Source organism: Hypanus sabinus, chromosome 23, assembly GCF_030144855.1.
Source record: "Hypanus sabinus isolate sHypSab1 chromosome 23, sHypSab1.hap1, whole genome shotgun sequence".
NCBI lineage: Eukaryota > Metazoa > Chordata > Chondrichthyes > Myliobatiformes > Dasyatidae > Hypanus > Hypanus sabinus.
In genome coordinates, this window is record NC_082728.1 from 39,896,568 (window position 1) to 39,917,994 (window position 21,427).

A 21,427-nucleotide genomic window follows, 5' to 3' on the forward strand; every position below is an offset into this window, starting at 1 on the left:
GCTTGCTGTCTATAAGTTCCCATATAAAGGCAATCCTCATCTGTTTTGGAGTATATTAATCCACGTGACTTTTCAATCTTCTAAAAGAGTATTCAAAAGAAACTAAGTTGCTCAAATTATAAACATTTATTTCAAGCTTACACAAAGCACTACAAGAATTGAAGGCAAAAGTACCACTTGCTACCCCTCTGCTTTAATTCCACATTCTGAGTAAATTTTCAAGTGGCTTTTGACAGTTGTAGTGATTGTTTAACCTCTTTTTACTTAAAAATCACCAAAAGATAATAAGATATTGTAGTGGTGTGCTACACACAGTGCTGGAATAATGACATGCAGACATGTGAGTTGCAGTTGCACAAAAGATTTATTCAAACTTCGTGGCCTCGCTTTTAAGCCTTCCCGTTTCCGCCCTCCATGGGTGGGAATGCTGTAGGGGGCGCATATTCACAGTCCCTTCCCGCACGCGGGCTTTTCCCCTTGCTGGTGAAGAAGGCCTGGCACCCTTTTTGGGGCCAGCCTCTCTGCCGGCACGCGCCATTTTGTGAGCCGGTTCGAGTGCGCTGGAAAGTGGGTCACCACAATATTATAAAATATTCTTACCTCGCTATTTGATTAACAAATGGTTTCATTTCCTGGGGATCATAAGCACGAGCAAAAGCCCAGCAGACGTAGCAGGCAGCATCTCTCACATTTGCTCCTACACTACAGGCACCACGTTTCTCATCAAAAGTCATTGCCTTGAGAATTACAGGTACAACTAAGAAAAAGAAAAAGAAAATAAAGTTATTTATAATTGTGGTAACAATAAAAATGACCATTGCTTCTGTATGTTGGGATTTCTGTTTAATTTATATTTGCCATTTTGTTCAATGTTGTTCTTCTTTCCTAAAGGCATTAAAACTAATTGATACTACAGTTTTTTTTTGTAAAGGCAAGGGTGGCAATAGGAAGAGAATAGAATGACACACAGTACATATCTAACAGCCCTTCCAAAAACAGTTTCACATGAATCAATGGACAACAATTAGGAATGAGCTTGGATGACCTTTCTTTGAAATAACCCAAGGGCCAACAAGATCAGCTAATGCAAGGATCTGACCAAATGCCTTTCCAGTCCATGCTGTTCATTCATTTCTTAAGGTGAATTTCTTCTTTCAACCAATAGGTTAAATCAGTGCCCAAACTCAGATTTTTATCACACTAACAAGCCTATTTTTTTTTTCAAATCAAGCCACGTTAACATTTTATTTCTACTAATCCAACAGTGCTAATATTATATGCCCATGCTAATACCATACCCTATTTTTTTTTGATCTTTAACCATATTACTCAGATCTGGAAATGTTGCTATGGTCCTTTCAATGACAATAGTGTGTACTTGCACTTACTCCTCATGGTTTGTTCTCTCCCTTCCTGACCTACTCCAATCTGAGACCTTTCTATACTCCTCTAATCCTGGCCTCTTCTGCAGCACTAATAACTGCTACTTAAACACTGCACCTACCTTTAGTTTTATATTCCAGTGAAGCATCTTGGAACATTTTACTACAATACATTAAAGGTCCTACAGAAAGGCAAATTCTATATAATGATTCATATATTCCTATAGTCAGTCAACATGGAACAGGCCCTTAGGCCTAATTTGTCTATGCATCTGCCAGCCACTCCCATTCCTATGCCTTCAAGTTTTCAACTCCCCTAACTGGGAATAAAGACCAACTCTGTACCCTATCTGTGTCTCCTTTACTCCCAGGAAAACAGTTTCAATCTCATGACCCAGGCCCCCCAGTCTTGGCAACATTCTTGTGAACATTTTTTGCATTATCTCTAGCTTAATCATAGCCTGCCTATGTCATGACAATCAGAACGGCACACCATATTCCAAATGCAGCTTTAACTTAATATCCCAACTCTTGTACTCACACCAATAAAGACAAGCAAACTACAGTCGGCCCTCCTTATCCACAGGGGATAGGGTCCAAGACCCCCTGTGGATACCAAAAAACATGGATGCTCAAGTCCCTTATTTAACCTGTCTCAGTGCAGTGGACTTTAGGACCCAGTGAAACTCCAGACCTTATTTAACCTGTCTCAGTGCAGTGGACTTTAGGACCCAGTGAAACTCCAGACCTTATTTAACCTGTCTCAGGGTGGTGGTCTTTAGGACCCAGCGGAACCCTGAACTTTATTTAACATGTCTCTGTGCAGTGGACATTAGGACCTGGTGGTGCAGCTTTGAATTGCAGAGTTTCTGTTCACAAAAGTAATCACGATCATGATTGAAAATAAGGTGGAAGTAATAAAGCGATCGGAAACAGGTGAAACGCCATCAGTCATTGGAAAAGCATTAGACTACAGTAGGTCAACAATCGGAACAATTTTAATGGAGCATGTGAAAAGCCCTGCCCCAATGAAAGCTACAATTATTACTAAGCAATGCAGTGATTTAATTATTGAAATACATTTGTTTCTTGAGTGTTTTATATGCATAGAAAGGTAAAATATGTACTATATACTAAGAAAAACATTTGACTACCTGACGCTAAATAATACCGGATCTACCTATTCCGACTTCAAATCCGACTTAAAGAAGGACTCAGGAACGGAACTCATTCATAACCCGGGGACTGCCTGTACTTTTAAGTCATTTCTAGATTACTTATAATAACTAATACAATGTAAATGTTATGTAAATAGTTGTTATACTGTATTGTTTACAGAATACAAGAAAAAATAATCTGTACATGCTCAAACAATGAGTGCTGGAGAGAGAACTTCCGGGTTTTCCCAATCCGCAGTTGGTCGAATCCCCACATGTGGAACCCGGAGATAAGGAGGGCCAACTGTATATGCTTTCATTTAATCACCTTGCCTAACTGGGATGTCATTTTTGGGGAATATTCTGCATGAACTCTGAGGTTTCTGTGTTACACAACACTATTAAGGGCCCTGGTATTCAGAGTCTGAGCCTGATTTAACTTCCCAAAATAAATCACTTTTCACTTTTCTAAGTTAACTTCTATCTGTCATTCTTTTTCCTAGATTCCCATTTGTTCACTATCTTTACTGTCCACTATATCACTAATCTTGGCACCATGAGAAAACTTATTAATCATGCAACCTATATTCTCATCCAAATGATCATTATATTTAACAAACAAAAGTGAACCCAGCATGAACCCTACGACATATCACAGGGTGATATATCACTGGTCATAAGCTGAAAAACAACTGCCCACATGATTCTCTATCTCCTATCACCAAGTTAAATATGAATCCAAATGAGTAGCTCGCTCTGGAGTCCATGTGCTCAAACCTTCAGGGCCACCCTAGCATGAAAAACCTTGTTAAGTCCATGCAAACAACATCCACAGCCCTGACCTACCCTTGGTGACCTCTTGAACAGAGAATAAAAACAAAATTGGAAAAGTTTCAAAAGCACCCAACAGCCTACACCAAAGAATAATACAGATTTTCATTCTGTTTCATTCCCCTGTACTGCAAGTGACCAATTTCAGGAAGGATATAGGTGGTGGCAGAGGGATAACTTCTGACATTTCAAAATGAAACAGCTTTCTTCAAACTACTGTATGCCTTTGGGTAAATCTCAAACTTTTGATATGTGAGATAAACAATCATTAAGAAGAGAATTTTAAGACCAAAATTTTACTTAACTACTGCCAGAATGGGTCTCAAAGTATGGGGATTTTGAATGACCTCAGGTTTATCGAGAGAAGGAGAATACAAGTCAGGCAAGAGTTTTGTCAGTACTACTATTCAAGACACCTGCCGCTGGAAAATCCTTTGCAGATAAATGGATATAAAGATTGCAAGGAAAGTTGAAAATGTATTTATGAAAAAAATGATTGATGCAGTTCTATTGTTATGTGGTGGTATTTCACAGTTATTAAGAGTGAGCTACTCTTCTCATCTGTTTCTACTCTGCCCCTCCTCCCTACCTCCTTTCCAGAGAGGAGGTGCAGCGGCTAACAGATGGGTGCAGAGCCAACAACCTATCTCTTAATGTGAACAAAACAAAAGAGATGGTTGTTGACTTCAGGAGGACACGGAGCGACCACTCCCCGCTGAACATCGATGGTTCCTCAGTAGAGATCGTGAAGAGCACCAAATTTCTTGGTGTTCACCTGACGGAGAATCTCACCTGGTCCCTCAACACCAACTCCATAGCAAAGAAAGCCCAGCAGCGTCTCTACTTTCTGCGAAGGCTGAGGAAAGTCCATCTCCCACCGCCCCCCCCCCCCCCCCCAACCTCATCGCATTCTACAGGGGTTGTATAGAGAGCATCCTGAGCAACTGCATCACTGCCTGGTTCAGAAATTGCACCATCTCGGATCACAAGACTCTGCAGTAGATAGTGAGGTCAACTGAGAAAATTATTGGGGCCTCTCTTCCCGCTATCACGGACATTTACACTACACACTGCAACCGCAAAGCAAACAGCATTATGAAGGACCCCATGCACCCCTCATACAATCTCTTCTCCCTCCTGCCATCTGGGAAAAGGTTCCGAAGCATTTGGGCTCTCACGACCAGACTATGTAACAGTTTCTTCCTCCAAGCTGTCAGACTCCTCAATACCCAGAGCCTGGACTGACACCTTGTCCTACTGTCCTGTTTATTATTTATTGTAATGCCAGCACTGTTTTTTGTGCACTTTACGCAGTCCTGGGTAGGTCTGTAGTCTAGTGCAGTTTTTTTTTTCTCTGTTTTTTTTTTTATGTAGTTCAGTCTAGTTTTTGTACTGTGTTATGTAACACCATGGTCCTGAAAAACATTCTCATTTTTATTATGTACTGTACCAGCAGTTATGGTTGAAATGACAATAAAAATGACTTGATTTGACTCTCTAAACCCTCGAACAGATTCATCCCCACCCCACCCACCACCCAGTAAAGCTGCAGCTGAAGAGTTCAAATACATACAACTATACTACCTGCCATAACATGGTTAAACACTCATGTAGGTGTTTGTATAAAGATTTGCCTAAGGACTAATCTTAAAATCAAAGGCCATTTCAATTGACAGGAGGGCATGGTGCTTGTGATGTGAAAATCTGACAAAGGATGGTTTGCAATGCCACAGGAGAACTTGACACACCTCATTACATAACTAAAGTGAGTAAATCATGGAAAAATTCACCTCAGCGACATCAAAACCAGTAGGAGGGCTTCAAATGGAAACATTAGGTACTTCACCATCCACAGTTGATCTCACACCTGCTGAGTATATCCAGCAGTTTTTTTTTTAAATTACAGATTTAAAGCATTGGTACTCCATTACTTCCTAAAGATTGTATGCCCTAAAGTGACACTAAGCACAGGCATGTCTGTACATGAGGTATAGGAAATGATAAAGTAGTGTTCTTTGGACATGTGGAGGGGTGGGTTAGTGGGTGAAGGTGTTGAGCAGCCTTACTGCTTGGGGACAGTAACAGGTTTTGAGTCTGGTGCTTCTTGATACTATGTCATCTCCCCCGACGGTGTGGAAAAAAGTCTATGAGAAGGGTTGATGGGATCTTTCATGATGTTATTGGTCCTTCTCTGGCACCTTCCCGAATACATGTCCTTGATGGTGGGTAGGCTGCTGCTGGTGATGTGTTTTAACTACCCATTCCTGTTCACCACAGTACAGTTTCCATACCATACAGTGTTAAGATGCTCGCCACTGTGTATCTGCAGAATGACATATTGATGTGCATAGTCCAACTGTTTTCAGCCTCCTCAGAAACTAGAGGTACTGGTGAACTTTTCTGATGATGTACAATATGTTCTGGAACCACGAGAGGTTGTGCAAGATGAGCACTCCCAGGAGTCTGAAACTGTTCGCAGTGTCCACTGCTGTGCCGCTGATGTAAAGAGGTGTGTGAGTGGTGGCGGGAGCTCTCCTGAAGTCGATAACTCTCTCTTTTGTCTTGTTAACATTGAGGAAGAGGTAATTTGCCTAGTACCAGGCCTTGAGCTCTTCCACCTCCTCTCTGTAGGCCATCTCACTGTCGTGTCATCAATGTGATTACACGATGTTTAGCCTTGCAGTCGTGTATGAGCAGTGTATCCAGTAATGGGCTCAGCAAACAGCCTTAAGGGAGCATCCATGTTGAGGATGATGGGGAGGGAGGAGCAGATGTGCATCCTGACTACCTAAGGTCTGTTCATTAGGAAGTCCAACACCCCGTTGCACAGTGGTGCATTTAGACCAAGGAGTAGGAGTTTGTTCATCAAGGTCTGTGGGACAATAGTGCTGAATGCCAAACTGAAATCCAGAAACAGCATTCTGACATAGTGTCCTTGTTTTCTAGGTGTGTCAGGGTCAGGTGCATGACAGATGACACATAGGCCGCATTAGTCACTTCAGAACCAACAAAAAGGGAGTGAAATCAAATCATCCTCAATTCTGAATGACTTCCTAACAATGATGTAACAGAGTACTCCAACCTGTCGATGCTCTTAAAACCATGTCACTCTTCAGACTTCATTCATTTGACAAAAATCTTAGTTAAAGGATTGGTAATACAACCAATGATAAACAGTAAAACTAAACAAAAGGTTGATTAACAATATGGTTATTCCATGTGCAAAATGCACAAAGCCTATACAATATTCCTAGCCAATACTCTTTTGTTGTGCCCTCAAGGCATCAAGTAACCTGCCAAAATCTGCACTGCCTTGTCTAACAACTTAACTGCAGTTGATGCAATCTATACTTTTGTACTTTATTCTCAAACTGTGATGTGTGGTGATTCACCGAATTAATTATCTTATCCACTTCCCTCCCATCCCCAGCCCCAATGAAAATATATATTGGGCTTGTCTACATTTCCATATTGGTGCAACAATTTGCTCAATTTTCTCATTTGCAGACCCCAGTCAGTACGAATTGGCAAAACATTGCTTCCTTAATCACCATCGGCACAGGTGCACCTTAAGGCTGTGTGCTTAGTCCCTTGCTCTACTGACTTTATACCTATGACTGTGAGGCTAAGTACAGCTCCAATTCCATATTTAAGTTTGCTGACACCACTGTTGTCAGCCAAATCAAGGGTGGTGATGAATTGGCATATAGGAGGGAGATGGGAAATCTGGTACAATGGTGCCAAAACAACATCAGCAAAACCAAAGAGTTGATCATTGACTACAGAAAGAAACAGCCGAAGGTCCATCAGCCAGTACTTATTAGGGGATCAGAGATCAAGAGGGTCAGTAACTTAAATTCTTTGGCATTATTATATCAGAGGATCTGTACTGGGACCAGCACATAAGTGCCATCACAAAGAAAGGACAAAGACCCACACCATCAGATTCAGGAACAGTTATTATCATACAGACATCAGGCTTCTGAACCGGAGAGGATAACTTCACTCACCTCAACTTGGAACTGATTCTAAAACCTAAGACTCACTTTCAAAAACTCTACAACCCATTTTCAGAATAATTTGCACAATTTGTCTTCCTTTGCACATTGGCTGCTTGTCAATCTCTACTTATGTATAACCATATAACAATTACAGCACGGAAACAGGCCATCTCGGCCCTTCTAGTCCGTGCTGAATGCTTACTCTCACCTAGTCCCACTGACCTGCACTCAGCCCATAACCCTCCATTCCTTTCCTGTCCATATACCTATCCAATTTTACTTTAAATGACAATATCGAACCTGCCTCTACCACTTCTACTGGAAGTTCGTTCCGCACACCTACCACTCTTTGAGTAAAGAAGTTCCCCGTCAACTTTTGCCCCCTAACTCTCAACTCATGTTCTCTTGTTTGAATCTCCCCTACTCTCAGTGGAAAAAGCCTATCCATGTCAACTCTATCTATCCCCCTCATAATTTTAAATACCTCTATCAAATCCCCCCTCAACCTTCTACGCTCCAAAGAATAAAGACCTAACTTGTTCAAACTTTCTCTATAACTAAAGTGCTGAAAGCCAGGTAACTTTCTAGTAAATCTCCTCTGTAGTCTCTGTATTTTGTTGACATTTTTCCTATAATTCGGTGACCAGAACTGTATACAAAACTCCAAATTAGCCTCCCCAATGCCTTGTATGATTTTAACATTACATCCCAACTCCTATACTCAATGCTCTGATTTATAAAGGCCAGCATACCAAAAGCTTTCTTCACCACCCTATCCACATGAGATGCCACCTATAGGGAACTATGCACCATTATTACCGAGGTGAGTTATGGGCCAGATCAGATCGATGCTCCACAACATTTACTCAGCTCTGCGATGAATTATGGGGCTCTCTTGTGGACTTTAGTTGAGAAACGCTATTTGACTATGGTTACTGTTTGCGTGATTTTTTTAAAATTGTGCATTGCGTGTTCAAAAGTCTTTTTATGGTTTATTTTTTTTATGGGCATGATGTGGTTTATATTCTCCATGGTTTTTTTGAGGTGTGTCTTTGTTTAGTAGATACAATTAGGAGATGAATCTCAAGGTTATACAAGGTATACATAATTTGATAATAAATGTACTTTGAACTTTAAAATGCCTGCAGGAAAATTAATCTGAAGATAGTATATGGTGACATACATGTACTTTGATAATAAATTTACTTTGACTTTGACAATTTAGACAAAGTACCTAGATATTATAAACCACTAACAAGATATAATAATTAGTAGTGTAGTGGCTACTAAAGTAGCCATTAGTCATACTGTATACTAGTATGGTCATACTCATCAACGGATGAGATAGAAAGTAAAAATGTAGCACTGGTTTACTTGGATGTTAAGGCAGTGATTCTTGGTGAAGGACAAAGACCTTTATAATCCCATACAATAGTTGAACTCTGAATACTTTATGGCAATATAGCCTGCCTAAAATGGAAGAGTTCTATCTCCACCATTGATATTTCTCACCTTGAAAAGACAAAATTTAAAAAGATTCAAACTGAATTCCATCCAATGAATTTTTGATTCAGACTCAGATGCACTTATTTATCACAACTACTGTAATTCGCAACACAGTGAAATGTTTTGTTTATATTAACATTCAACACACTCAAGCATGTGCTGGGAGTAGCCCACAAGTAGTCACACATCCTGGCGCAAACATAGCACATCCACAATGCTCAGCAGAACAACACAGAACACAAGCAACGAAACAACAGCTGCTAAACAAGCTGCTTTCCTCCCTCCTACTCACCTACACAGACAGTCCTCCAAGCCCAGGCCACCACTCTCTAGGCTTCGGCCATTGAGCTCCAACTTCCAGATCTAATCCAAAACTGCAATGTCCTTCAGATAAATTAATTAGACATGCTACTGTCTCCCTCTTTTCACGGTTCAGTTACCAACAAAGACCCATTCACAAAAGCAGCAAGTTCTCATCTACCAGCCAATTCTACTCCTATGTCAATGCATCAATCATAAGTTTATTTATCAAATCAGTTCCAAGTTAGTTTAGAGATGAGTTATAACAATCAAATCTAACTTACTCTAAATAAAAATATATCAACTTTAAACGAGTGAACTTCTTGTCTCTGTATCCTATCTTAGCAATACTGAGAAGGTACACTTCAATGCCAATGTGATTGCAACTTCAAATGAATGTCAAAAAGGTATATCAATATATCACTGCCACATCCCTCTGCACCATCATTTAAGTTCTGGGTGCGAACATCACCAACAGTGTGTCCTGGTCCAACCATGATGTGCCACAGCAAATAAAGCTCACCAAAGCCTCTATTCTTTACGAGGTTATAAAAATTGGTATCTACACAACAATCCTGAGCAATTTTTATCAATGCAGCATAAAAAAGGCTTATATCTGGATGCATAAAAGCTTGGTTTGGCAATTGCTCTGTAAGAAACAGTGGATCCAGCTCAGAACTTCACTGGAACCAACCTCTTCTCTACGGGCTCTGTCTATACTTCTCGCTGCCTTAGTAATACAGCCAGCATAATCAAAGACACCACTCACACTGAACATTCTCTCTTCTCCCTTCTTCTGTTGGGCAGAAGTTACAAAACTTACCACTAGGCTCAAGGACAGCTTCTATCCCAATGTTATCAGTACCTTGAAGGGACTTCTTGTGCAATAAGAAAATCTGCAGATGCTGGAAATCCGAGCAACACACACAAAATGCTGGAGGAACTCAGCAGGCCAGGCAGCAACAATGGAAAAAAGTATAGTTGACGTTTGGCTCTCAGTCTGAAACATTGAATACATTTTTTTCCACAGATGCTGCCAGTCCAGCTGAATTGCTCCAGCATTTTGTGTGTGTGACTCTTGACTTTACAATGTACCTCATTATGATCTTGCACTTTGTTTACCTGCACCACACTTTCTCTTGAGCTTTTACTTTATTCAGCATTGTTATTGTTTTATCTTGTTCTACCTCAATGCTCTGTGTAATTATTTGTTCTGTATTAATAGTATGCAAGACATGCTTTTTACTGGACATGTGACTATGATAAACCAATACCAATCCCAGTTTATTACACTTTGAGATTACTTATTTTCTCTATACTTCACAGAGTTCCCCACAGCAATGTTGTGTATTTTGAAACAAACTATCTTTTTTCTTTGCAATACTGATATAGTATTTTCAGTGAAGAACATTTAAAAAGATGGGGATACTGGAGAAATTACAACACTCTTTGTAACAAGGTAATGTGGTGTCTACAGTCATTCAATAGGGTTATCAAAGTATAACAGAAACATTATTCTACATTCTTTTCAGGGTTGGCAGTTGATCTGTGTATTTCTAGCTTTTTCAGTATTTACTGACAAAATTTTTGCAATAATTAACCAACCAACTCAGGAAAGTATTGCAATGGCTGGGGTGGAAAATGTGCAATTTTTACCAGGATGGTATTTGAAGCAGAGATTGTTATGGGAAGAACAGCCCTCATACATATGTGCTACAGATGACCTGAGAATAAGATGATACAGGTTGCCTAAAATGCACAAGTTACAGAGCCCAGCATTACTATTCCTCTGTGTGAAGACATGGTTCAAAAAGATTTAAGAAGATAAAACAAATCCCATATCTGAATGATTGCGTTGAATTTGGTTATACCAAATTTCACATCTCAAATATCAAACTTTCTACATTGCACAACTGCAATGAAATATATGTATCTTCTTAATACTTGAATACCAACATCTATCCTTAGCTATATAATAGGAAAGCATTTCAGAACACTTCAATCAGCTTCTGATATTAGGACAATTCAACTAAGTAACTGGAAGTTTTAAATCCATTCTTGAGCAATCACTTAAAAGTTTGCACCCCTACAAACACACATTTCATTGTTCCATTTGCATAGTACAGCAAGCTGTACAAAACATTGTTAAAGCAAGCAGAAGCAAGCCATTTAGTACCTCCAGGCATGCATTCAGCAAGAACAAGGCTAATTTGATTTTGGCTTCAGTTCCACCTTTGTGCCTAGTCTCCATCATTCTGGTCTTAAATGTAGACCTATATATATCTCAATCTGGAATATATTAAATGATGCAACCCCTCTGGGGTAGTTCTGTAGGGATGGATTATTTCACAGGTTCACAAACATCTGGAAGAGGATTCCCCACCCCAATTTAACTCTAGCCCTAGCCTAATTACGGGACAATTTACCTACTAACCGGTATGCCTTTGGACTGTGGGAGGAAACTGGAGCACCCGGAGGAATGCCATCACAAGGAGAACATACAAATTCCTTACAGGCAGCGACAGGAATTGAGTCCGGGTTGCCTGCGCTGTAAAGCATTGTGCTAACCTCTACACTACCATACTGCACTTGTGCATATAACAAAATACTAATCTTGACTTTGACATCTTGCTCTAAAGCTGCTTTTCCTAGCTTTAGGTTCCCATGCAAGGGCAAAGATTCTTTCAGCACTTTCCTACTAAGGTTCCTCAGAATCTTAAATATTTTAATACTATTATCTTGTGTTCTTTTGTCCTCCAATGAATGCAGTGCATCCTACTTGAATTTTCCTCATAAGAAAATCCCTTCAGCCCAGTGATCAGCCTCGTGAAATTCCTCTAAAAATACTCCCTTTGGTAGTATGTATATCTCTAATGAAGATTCCAAAATATATTCTTGGTTTGGTGTCACCAATACTGAGTAGTTGCAGCAAGAGATCCACTTTTATACTCTACACCTTTGTAATTAACCAACATTATATATTTTTTTCTTAAATACTTGCTAAATATGCATAAACAGAAGCCCTCACTAATTGCACTTGTTATTGGGCAAGAGAATAAACATGGTTTGTTATTGAGAAGAAAGGATTTATTTTTGTATTCCCAGCAAATATTTGATTAATATTTTATGACAATACTCAAAAAAAAGCCCTGAATGAGCCAGGAGATGTGCAATCTGTTGAGGGACAGATCTATGGTATTCAAAATCAGGAATCAGAACCCTACAAAAGGTCCAGGTGTAACCTACAGAAGGCCATCACAAGAGCAAAAAGGCAATTATTGGTTAAGTAAAATAGACAATTGGATGCACAACTGCTATGTCTGCATGTCATTACTTCCTATAAAGCAAATCCTAACAATGTAAGTGGCAGTGATGCCTCACTCACTGATTAGCTCAACACTTCATATGCTCTCTTTGAAAGAGAGAAGAACACTACACTTGCCAAGTCCCATAGCATCTGGCAACCCTGTGACCTCTGTCTCAGAGGCTGAGATTAGAACATCAATGAAGAGCGTGAGCCCTCACAAGTCATCAGGCCCTGATAGTGTACCTGTCAGGGTACTGAAAACTTATGCCAACCAACAGGCTGGAAGTTCAAGGACAACTTCAACTTCTTACTGCAGCAGTCATCTGTGATGAAGTGCTTTGAGAAGTTGGTCATGGCTGGTTGAATGCCCAAGTTGGTGCAGTCTTTCAATGATTCTTTTATGGTAATTATTCTATAATAGATTTACTGAGTATGCCCAAAATGAAATGAATCTCATGGTTACATATGGTGACATACATGTACTTTAATAATAAATTTACTTTGAGTTAACTCCTGATTAAACAAAGACATGGATGGGCTGCAATTTGCCTATCAGCTCAAAAGGTCTATAATGGGCACAATTTCACTGGTTCTTCACTTGGCTTTGAAACACCCAGACAACAACAAAAAATATATATCAGGCTGCTGTTTATTGCTTATAGCTCAGTATTCAACCTCATCAACCCCTCAACACAAGAAGCTTCAAAACCTGGGCCTCTGTACTTCTCTCTGCAACTGGATCTTTGACTTCTTCATTAGGAAACCATTGTCAGTGCAGATCAGTAATAACACATCCTCCTCGCTAACAATCAACAAAGGCACAGTTCAAGAATATGTGCTTAGCCCACAGCTCTATTCTGGCTACACTTATGACTACAAAAATAGGCACAGCTCAAACACCATCATGGATTGTTGGCAGAATGCCAGATAGCAATGAGGAGGCATACAGGAGTGAAATAGATTAACTGGTTGAGTGGTGTCACAACAACAACCTCACACTCAACGTCAGCAAGGCCAAATGACTGATTGTGAAGTACAAGGAGGGGAAATAAAGGAGAACACAATCTTATATAAAAACACAAAATGCTGGCAGAACTCAGCAGGCCAGACAGCATCTATGGGAGGAGGTAGTGACGACGTTTCGGGCCGAAACCCTGCCAGCATTTTGTGTTTTTATTTATTTCCAGCATCTGCAGATTCACTCGTATTGCCTTTGAGAACACAATCTTCATTGATGGCTCAGTAGTAGAAAGGGTGAGCAACTTCCAAGTTCCTGGGCATCAACATCTCCAAGAATCTATCCTGGACCCAAATACACTGTTGCAATCACAAACATGGCACACCAATGGCAAGATCTTGAGATGCCATATTTTACATTTAGGAGAAAAGTTCCGGGGGGGAAAGGAACAAAAAAAGCATCGAAATGGAAATAACAGAGAATAAGTAGTTACTCAGAACAGAGGCTTAAAGAGTAAAAGAATCTCGATGTGAAACTTATTGTTATGCTTAAATCGGAAAGAAAATAAATAAATAAACAAATCGAATCTTAAATAAGAAGTATAACAAATGGATAAAGGTGTTACGGTGAAAAAAGAAATTGTCAGAGGAATGAGAAGACAAATCAAGGAATAAGTTAGAGAAGGTGTCACAAGCAGGAGAGTGACATTTTGATAGTAGTCGGTATAGATTAATGCCATGCAATGACTAAGAAAAAAAAATCATGTTTCATGCCTCAGTCATACTTCTGTGGAAGCCAAGATAAGAATGCCAATATCTTTATGAAAAGCAATTTATTGTTTACAACTACATATACGCGCGCGCGCACACACACACACACACACACACACACACACACACACACACACAATAAAGGTCCAAATTATCAAGGTTCTGAAGTGCATTGAGTATGGAGTTATTCAATACAACAGGTGTGCAAGACAGAAGAGACAGGAGAACATATGGCTTTGTACATGGCAGGTCATGTCTAACTGCTCTTAAGAGTTTTTTGAGGAGGTCACGAGGAAGATTTATGAATGAAAGGTGGTGGATGTTGTCTATATAGACTTATGCATTCCTTTTAACAAAATCCTGCTGTCCAGGAGGCTTAGTTGCTTGTCATTTAGGATTATGTAGTAAATTGGATTCAGTAATGGCTTAACGGGAAAAAACAGAGTGGTAGGAGTTGATCGTGTCTCTGACTGCATGCTTGTGACTAGTGGTGGGCTGCAGGAATCGCTGCTGGGTCTGTTGTTCTTTATCACCTATATTAATGATTTAGATGATCTGGTAAACTGGATCAGCAAATCTGTAGATGGCATCAAGATTAGGGGCATAGGTGACAGCAAGGAAGGCTATCAAAGCAACATGATCTGGACCAGCTGGGAAAAAAAATGGACTATAAAATGGCAGACAGAACTTAATGCAGATGTGTTAGCTACTGCATGATGGTAAGACAAACCAGGGTAGTACTTACAGAGTGAATGGTAGGGCACTCAGATGTGTGGTAAAAGAAAGGGACCTAGGAATACGGATCTATAATTCCTTGAAAATAACAGCACAGGTAGATAGGGTCATAAAGAGAGCTGCTGGAACATTAGCTTTCATAAATCAGAGCAATGAGTACAGATATTGGGATGTTTTACTAAAGATGTATATGACATTGGAGAGGTCAGATGTGGAGCTTACTGTCACTGTTCTAGTCACAGAAAAGTTATCAATAAACTATCAAACTCTATCAAAAAAGGATTTGAGAATCTGATTTATGGGGAAAAGTTGAATAAGCTAGAATACAATACGGTGATGTGGTGCACAGTACTGAAGTGTGGGGTACAGTACTGTGGTGTGGGAGTATTGTGAACAGATTTGAGCTCCTTAGAAACTATGTGCTGAAACTGGAGGGGAGTCAAAGGAGGTTCATGAAACTGATTCCAGGATTGAATGGCTTGTCATATGAAGAGTGTTTGCTGGCTCTGGGCCTATGTTCAGTGGAATTCAGAAGAATGAAGGGGTGACCTCATTGAAACCTATCAAATGGTGAAAGGCTATAATAGAGTGGATGTGAAGAGGATGTTTCTTATGGTGGGAGTGTCCAATCCCAGAGGACACAGCCTCAGAATAGAGGGGAGTCCTTTTAGAATGGAGCTGATGAGGAATTTCCTTAGCCAGAGGGTGCCAAATTTGTGGAATTCTTTGCCACAGGCAGCTGTGGAGGCCAAGCCTTTATGTATATTTAAGGCAGAGGTTGATAGATTCTTGATTGGTCAAGCATGAAGGGATATGGGGAGAAGGCAAGACATTGGGGCTGAGAGGAAAATTGGTTCAGCCATGATGAAATGGTGGAGCAGATGTGAGGGGCCAAATAGACCAATTCTGCTCCTATATCTTACGGACTTTATTTCCTGGAGCATAGGAGAATAATTGGAGGACTTGTAAAGGTATAAAAATTATGAAGGGTAAATATATGCAGGCTTTTCCCTGGGGTTGGGTGAGACTAAAACAAGAGGCCATAGGTTTGGGTGAAAGGTAAAATATTTAAGGAGAACTTAGGGAGATCTTCACTCAGAAGGTGACACAATTATGGAACAAGTTACAAGTGGAAGTGGTGGATGTGGGTTCAATTGCAACAGTTAAGAAAAGTTTGGAATGGTACATGGATGGGAAGGGAATGGAGGGCTAGTGTCCAGATGCAGGTATATGGGACAAGGCAGGAAAATAAGTCAGCATAGACTAGATGTGCTGAAGGGCTTGCTTCTGTACTATGGTACTATATGACACTTAAAAATATTAGACAACTCGAGTTGTTTCTCAGAAGAAGGTAGCAACAAAAGATCAATTTTGCTTTGGAAAATATCAGCTATGAGGGAAGTTTTAAGGTAATCCTTAAACAACAAAGTAGGAAATAGGAGAGATGAATGCTGAAGGAGTTGGGTTCTTGAATGCAAAACACCAGGAAGGTGGCAAAAAGGAAAGAGACTTAATAAATAAGGGTAAATTGAGGATGAAGTGACAGAAAAGGAAAGTAAAATTGAAGAGCTTAAATTGGTAACAGAGGCCAAATTGTCCATTGGCAAATAGCCAGGGGGGAATTCAATGGCACAGGAGGCACAGCACCTTCTAGTGTTATCATTTTACATTTTCAGTTCCAAGAGTGATCCTGGAAACATCCTGGTCTGCATGCACCTTACGATGCCACGTTACAGGACACCCAGTTTTGTGGGTTTTTTTAAAATTCTGCAAACCCAAAAGCCTCCTGTTTATACAGCAGCTAAATTCTAGAGCAAGCATATAAAAACCACAATGTTGGTTCCTCCCCCTGCAAATAAAACCTAGTCTCATTTGTCTTTGTAACCAGCCTCTGGATAGATTTTACCAATTGAAAAAGTTGGCAATAGCATTCAGAACCTCAAACAAGTTAATCAGAATTGAAGCAGATACCTCAATCATAACAATTCTGCGCTGCATCTTTTAAAGAAAATTTTCAAATCTTACTGTGATACAGGAATCAATATACTTAATGTAATTGAAAAATAATTACAAAAACTATTTACACTTCTTGATTACTTATGTATGGAAAAAGTACTGCTGGAACTGACAAATATAAGCAGCAACTTTATTTGTGAAATACTAGGTGGCAAGAATTTATTTTTAACCCTTCAGGTAACTTGTTCCAAAGTTTCAGCAAATTAAGGAAGGACAATACTTGGTAGAATAGTTCAGCCTTTTTAAATGTCAAAACAACACTGGTCAAGTTTGAATGACACTGATAATAAATGTCAGGTTTAAAAATGCAAAGATTTTCTTCTGCCATTTAACCCTGTGCAAATTTCTACAAAGGACTTCATTAATAAATAGGATTTCTTTGACAAATACAACTTCTAAATGGATACTTAAATAATACTCATCCCCAACTTATCTCATAACACCTGCAGACAAAAAAGTTCCTAAATTTTGTAAAAAGGGGATAAATAATTTCACAGAAAAAAATTTTGCTCCAATTATTTAAAACGTCTTTCAGAAAACTGTAGAATGGAAATGGTCCATAGTTCATACTGACATAGATTAAACTACATGAATTGGTAAATGGGAGATTTATCAGTAGAGTACTCGAACTATGCTGGGGTCATTGAAATGTATACAGCACAAAAGTGGGCTCTATGCCCACAATCTCCATGCCATCTCTCCGTTCTAATTCCACTTGACATCATTTGCTCCATGTCATCTATGTCTTAACTATATAAATACCCTTCTAAGTGCCTAAGTGCCTCTTCAACATTGTAATTGCATCTGTTTTCACAACCTCTGGCAGCACATTCCAGATATCAAACATACTGCTCAAAGTAAAATTTTCCCTCAAATCCCTTTTAAAACTTATTCCTCATACCACACACCTATAATCCTCTTGTTTTTGATATTCCTTCTATGGGGAAAAGATTCTGACCATCTCAATGCTTCTTATAATTTTATGTACCTCTATCAAGTCATCCCTCCAGCTCCTTTGCTTCAGTAAAACCAAGCCCAGCCTATCCAATTTCTTCCCATAACTAAAGTCATACAAACAGGCAACACCCTGATTAATATCTTCTGTACTCTTTTCAGCACAACTACATCCTTCCTATAGGGAGATAACCAGTACTGCACATTATAATCGATTTTTTTCTTTTGTAAAGTTGCATTTCAACATTCCAACATCTTATATCTATGCCCCAACCTATGAAGACAAGTATGCTATATGCCTTCTTTATCACCCTATCTATAGGTGTTGCCTCTTTCTGAGAGCTGTAGACTGCAACACAAAGCCCCCCTCTTTGCCAACATTATTTAATTCCCTACCATTTACCATTGACTTCCCAAAATGTATCACCTCACACATAACAGGATTAAATTCAATCTGGCAGTGCTCCACCGAACATTCTACCTGACCTATATCCCTGCACCCTAACAAATCTTCCTCACTACCCACATCGGCACCAATTTTCATGGCATTTACATATTTATTAATCATACGTCCTACACTAGCACTCAAGTTGTTAATACATATCACAAAAAAAACACTCTAGACCACTAGTCACAGACTTCCAATCAGGAAAGCATACCTCCACCACCATCCTGTCAGTAACCAATTTCAGTGATCATCAGGCAGAGCTAAGACTTCTGGGCACAAACTGAAACTTTTAAGGATAGAACAGTAAACCAAAATAAACTAACAATTGAATAATAATGTCAAAATATTCCACTGATTTTTGATGTTCTCTCTAATGATTGTATAAAACACCTTTATCACCAACTAAATTAGGCTTAGCTAATCATAATTACATAATACACTCAAGCAAGCATGTTAACATCTATTTCACTGTATCTGAAAGCAAAAGACATAACAGGTAAAATACTTGAACAGAAAATTATCAATTTATCAATTCCAATGAATTAGCTCCTAATTAGAAGCTTTCTTGAAGTGTTTAGTAGAACAATAAACCTACCTTGTTTTTTGCATTGGAGGGACTGGGTAGGGAAAGAGCACAGATATAAGCTATGCATGTTACTGTTGAAGGAATTGGGCGAAAATGCATGGCTTCATCTACCTTTTCTGAATAATGTACCAAATAAACATAAGATACAGCAGACATTGAAAGATATCCTTTATATGTTATTATACAGATTTAATCAGAAGCCACATCAGTATTTCTGTTAAAAATACTGACATAACTTATTAAACACTATTGAAACTTATGTAGTTTCCCACTAATTAATGCTATTCCAAATCTATGTTCATTGCAACACAATCTAGTGATCTGTATTACTAACCACATTCAGATTTTCAAAACCTTGTTTAAGAAACAAATCACAGGTATAGTGAGTATCTTCTTCTATAAAACTAATTCCACACACTGACCTGAAAAACAATATATGTATGCAAACTGTCCTGATTAATAGAATATTTGATATTTCTTTCTGTTGGATATATTAGCTATACAACATATGATTCAAGTGTGGCTGCAATAATCAGTTTGTAAAACACCTCATAATATACCAATTTCTCTCTAACTCTTAACATTATGTTGCAAGTCAAAATGAGCAAATGTACAAATCAGGAGATTTCAACCTTTGGCATAAGACTATACATCTACCTTAAGTCTATGTTCTAAAGTACTATTTACAAACGTTCTTGCTTCTTTATAATACACATTTTGACAGGCAGATCTGTTAAGCTATTGATTAATAATGAAAAAAAGACATTAAAGAATCAGTTTTCTGATGGTTAAAATTAATTCACAATCCATTAAATTGTTGAAGGAACTCAGTTGTACCTTTCTATTAATTTTGCTCTATGTCATTCAACAAGTCACAATGGAGCAATGGTAAATGAAATAATGTCCTTTACTCTGGTTGGGAACGCTACGCCAAAACTTCCTAATCCTATTCCTCTCCTTTCAGACTAACTCTTGCACAAGCTCAACATGTACAATCTTGATCTCTTACTCAAATCATAGACTGTACACCAACATTCAGTACATCATCCAAACCACTTTGCATCCTTATTCTCTTCTGTGCTTTTCTATTATTCTCTTCTGCATCTTTCCTCTTTCTGCTACAAATTCTCACCTTCAACTTCATCCCCAAATTTAAATTACCTTCTTGTTCATCTCTCAAAGTTAATCATGCATCAACTCCACCTCATCAGTTCTAATACTTGGTGCAATTTTCACTAAATGTTACTCATACATTAACTCTATCTGTGCTGATTTCCTATGGGTCTCATCTCTCTTTTTTTTTAAAGATCCAATCACTCCAATCCAATAATAATCACAATTATTCCTTTCACATTTTTAATCTGTTTTGGTTTGACGAACCAATCTACCATCTTCCACAAACTAAATCTGAGTAATGTTTTTATCTACTCTCTTTATTCACATCACCGGCAAAATTTCTAATGCTTTTACCTTGATACAATGAAATTCCTTTCCTTTATTCATTTATATCTATCAGTTAAAATCTTATTTTTTTCTCCTCACTGGCCCATTGTAGTGAAATATTATTTAAAGCCTGTACTAGGTTCATTTGATAAAGTCAAAATAACAACTGATAAATAAATATTACATTTTCAATTAAATAAATGTGCCAAAATAAATCAGCATTTTCCAAATATCACAAAATCTTTTACCCATTCACCTTCCCCATCAAAGTATACAGATGGGATCCTTGCACAATATCACATATACTTGTCGTGTTCCTTCAGCAGAGCAATGAAGAGTTAGGGTGAACCACTGCACTAGCCTTTGGAGTGGAACCAGAACCTAGTCTTCTTTATTGAAATAAGTGCTGCCATTAAACCAAACCATACGAGACAGCAATATGAAAACAGGTTGCATGACCAAAACACCTACAAAATTGATTTAGTGAACATCCACACCCACACAGATTTCCTGTTGGAACAATTTGATGGTGGTTAAAACAAATGTAATTTGTCATTAACCAGGAAAGCACAGAAACTATTTTCTAATGTACTCTTCTAATATTCATGTTGTCTGCCCACAAGAAAAAAGTGTTAAAAGGATACTATCATTAAGAACACTCATTTTGGTTATTGATGGAAACATAATTGACCATATTGAAATTGGATTTGTACACAATAAAATGTAGAAATTTGGAGCTTCATAAATATTGAAATATTCATTGGTGTTTAGGAATCCAATCCAAAACCATACATTTTAGTTCTTAATATTTTTAGAAGGAGGAACTGGAACACTAAACTTGAGAAATGCAATACATATGGCTGGCAAAACTAGTTTGGTAAGTAGAATACAATCTGGAAATATAGTTATTACAACAGTATTTTAAGGGTAGATTTCTTAAGGAGACTGGAGCAGGGGAAAGAAAAATGTATAAACAGAAGGCCAGTGTAAGCAGAATTACAGTTCAAACAAGAGAGCTTGCTTACACTACAAA

General features: G+C 38.6%; 1 protein-coding gene across 1 annotated transcript in view; it reads right to left on the minus strand.

The window, feature by feature from the left end:
- tbcd (tubulin folding cofactor D) overlaps positions 1 to 21,427 on the minus strand; it is a 259,836-nt gene that overhangs the window by 127,935 nt on the left and 110,474 nt on the right. Inside the window, exon 14 of the mRNA XM_059948764.1 lies at positions 601 to 757. Within this exon, the coding sequence (XP_059804747.1) occupies positions 601 to 757 (157 nt within the window). The remainder of the gene's footprint in view (positions 1 to 600; positions 758 to 21,427) is intronic.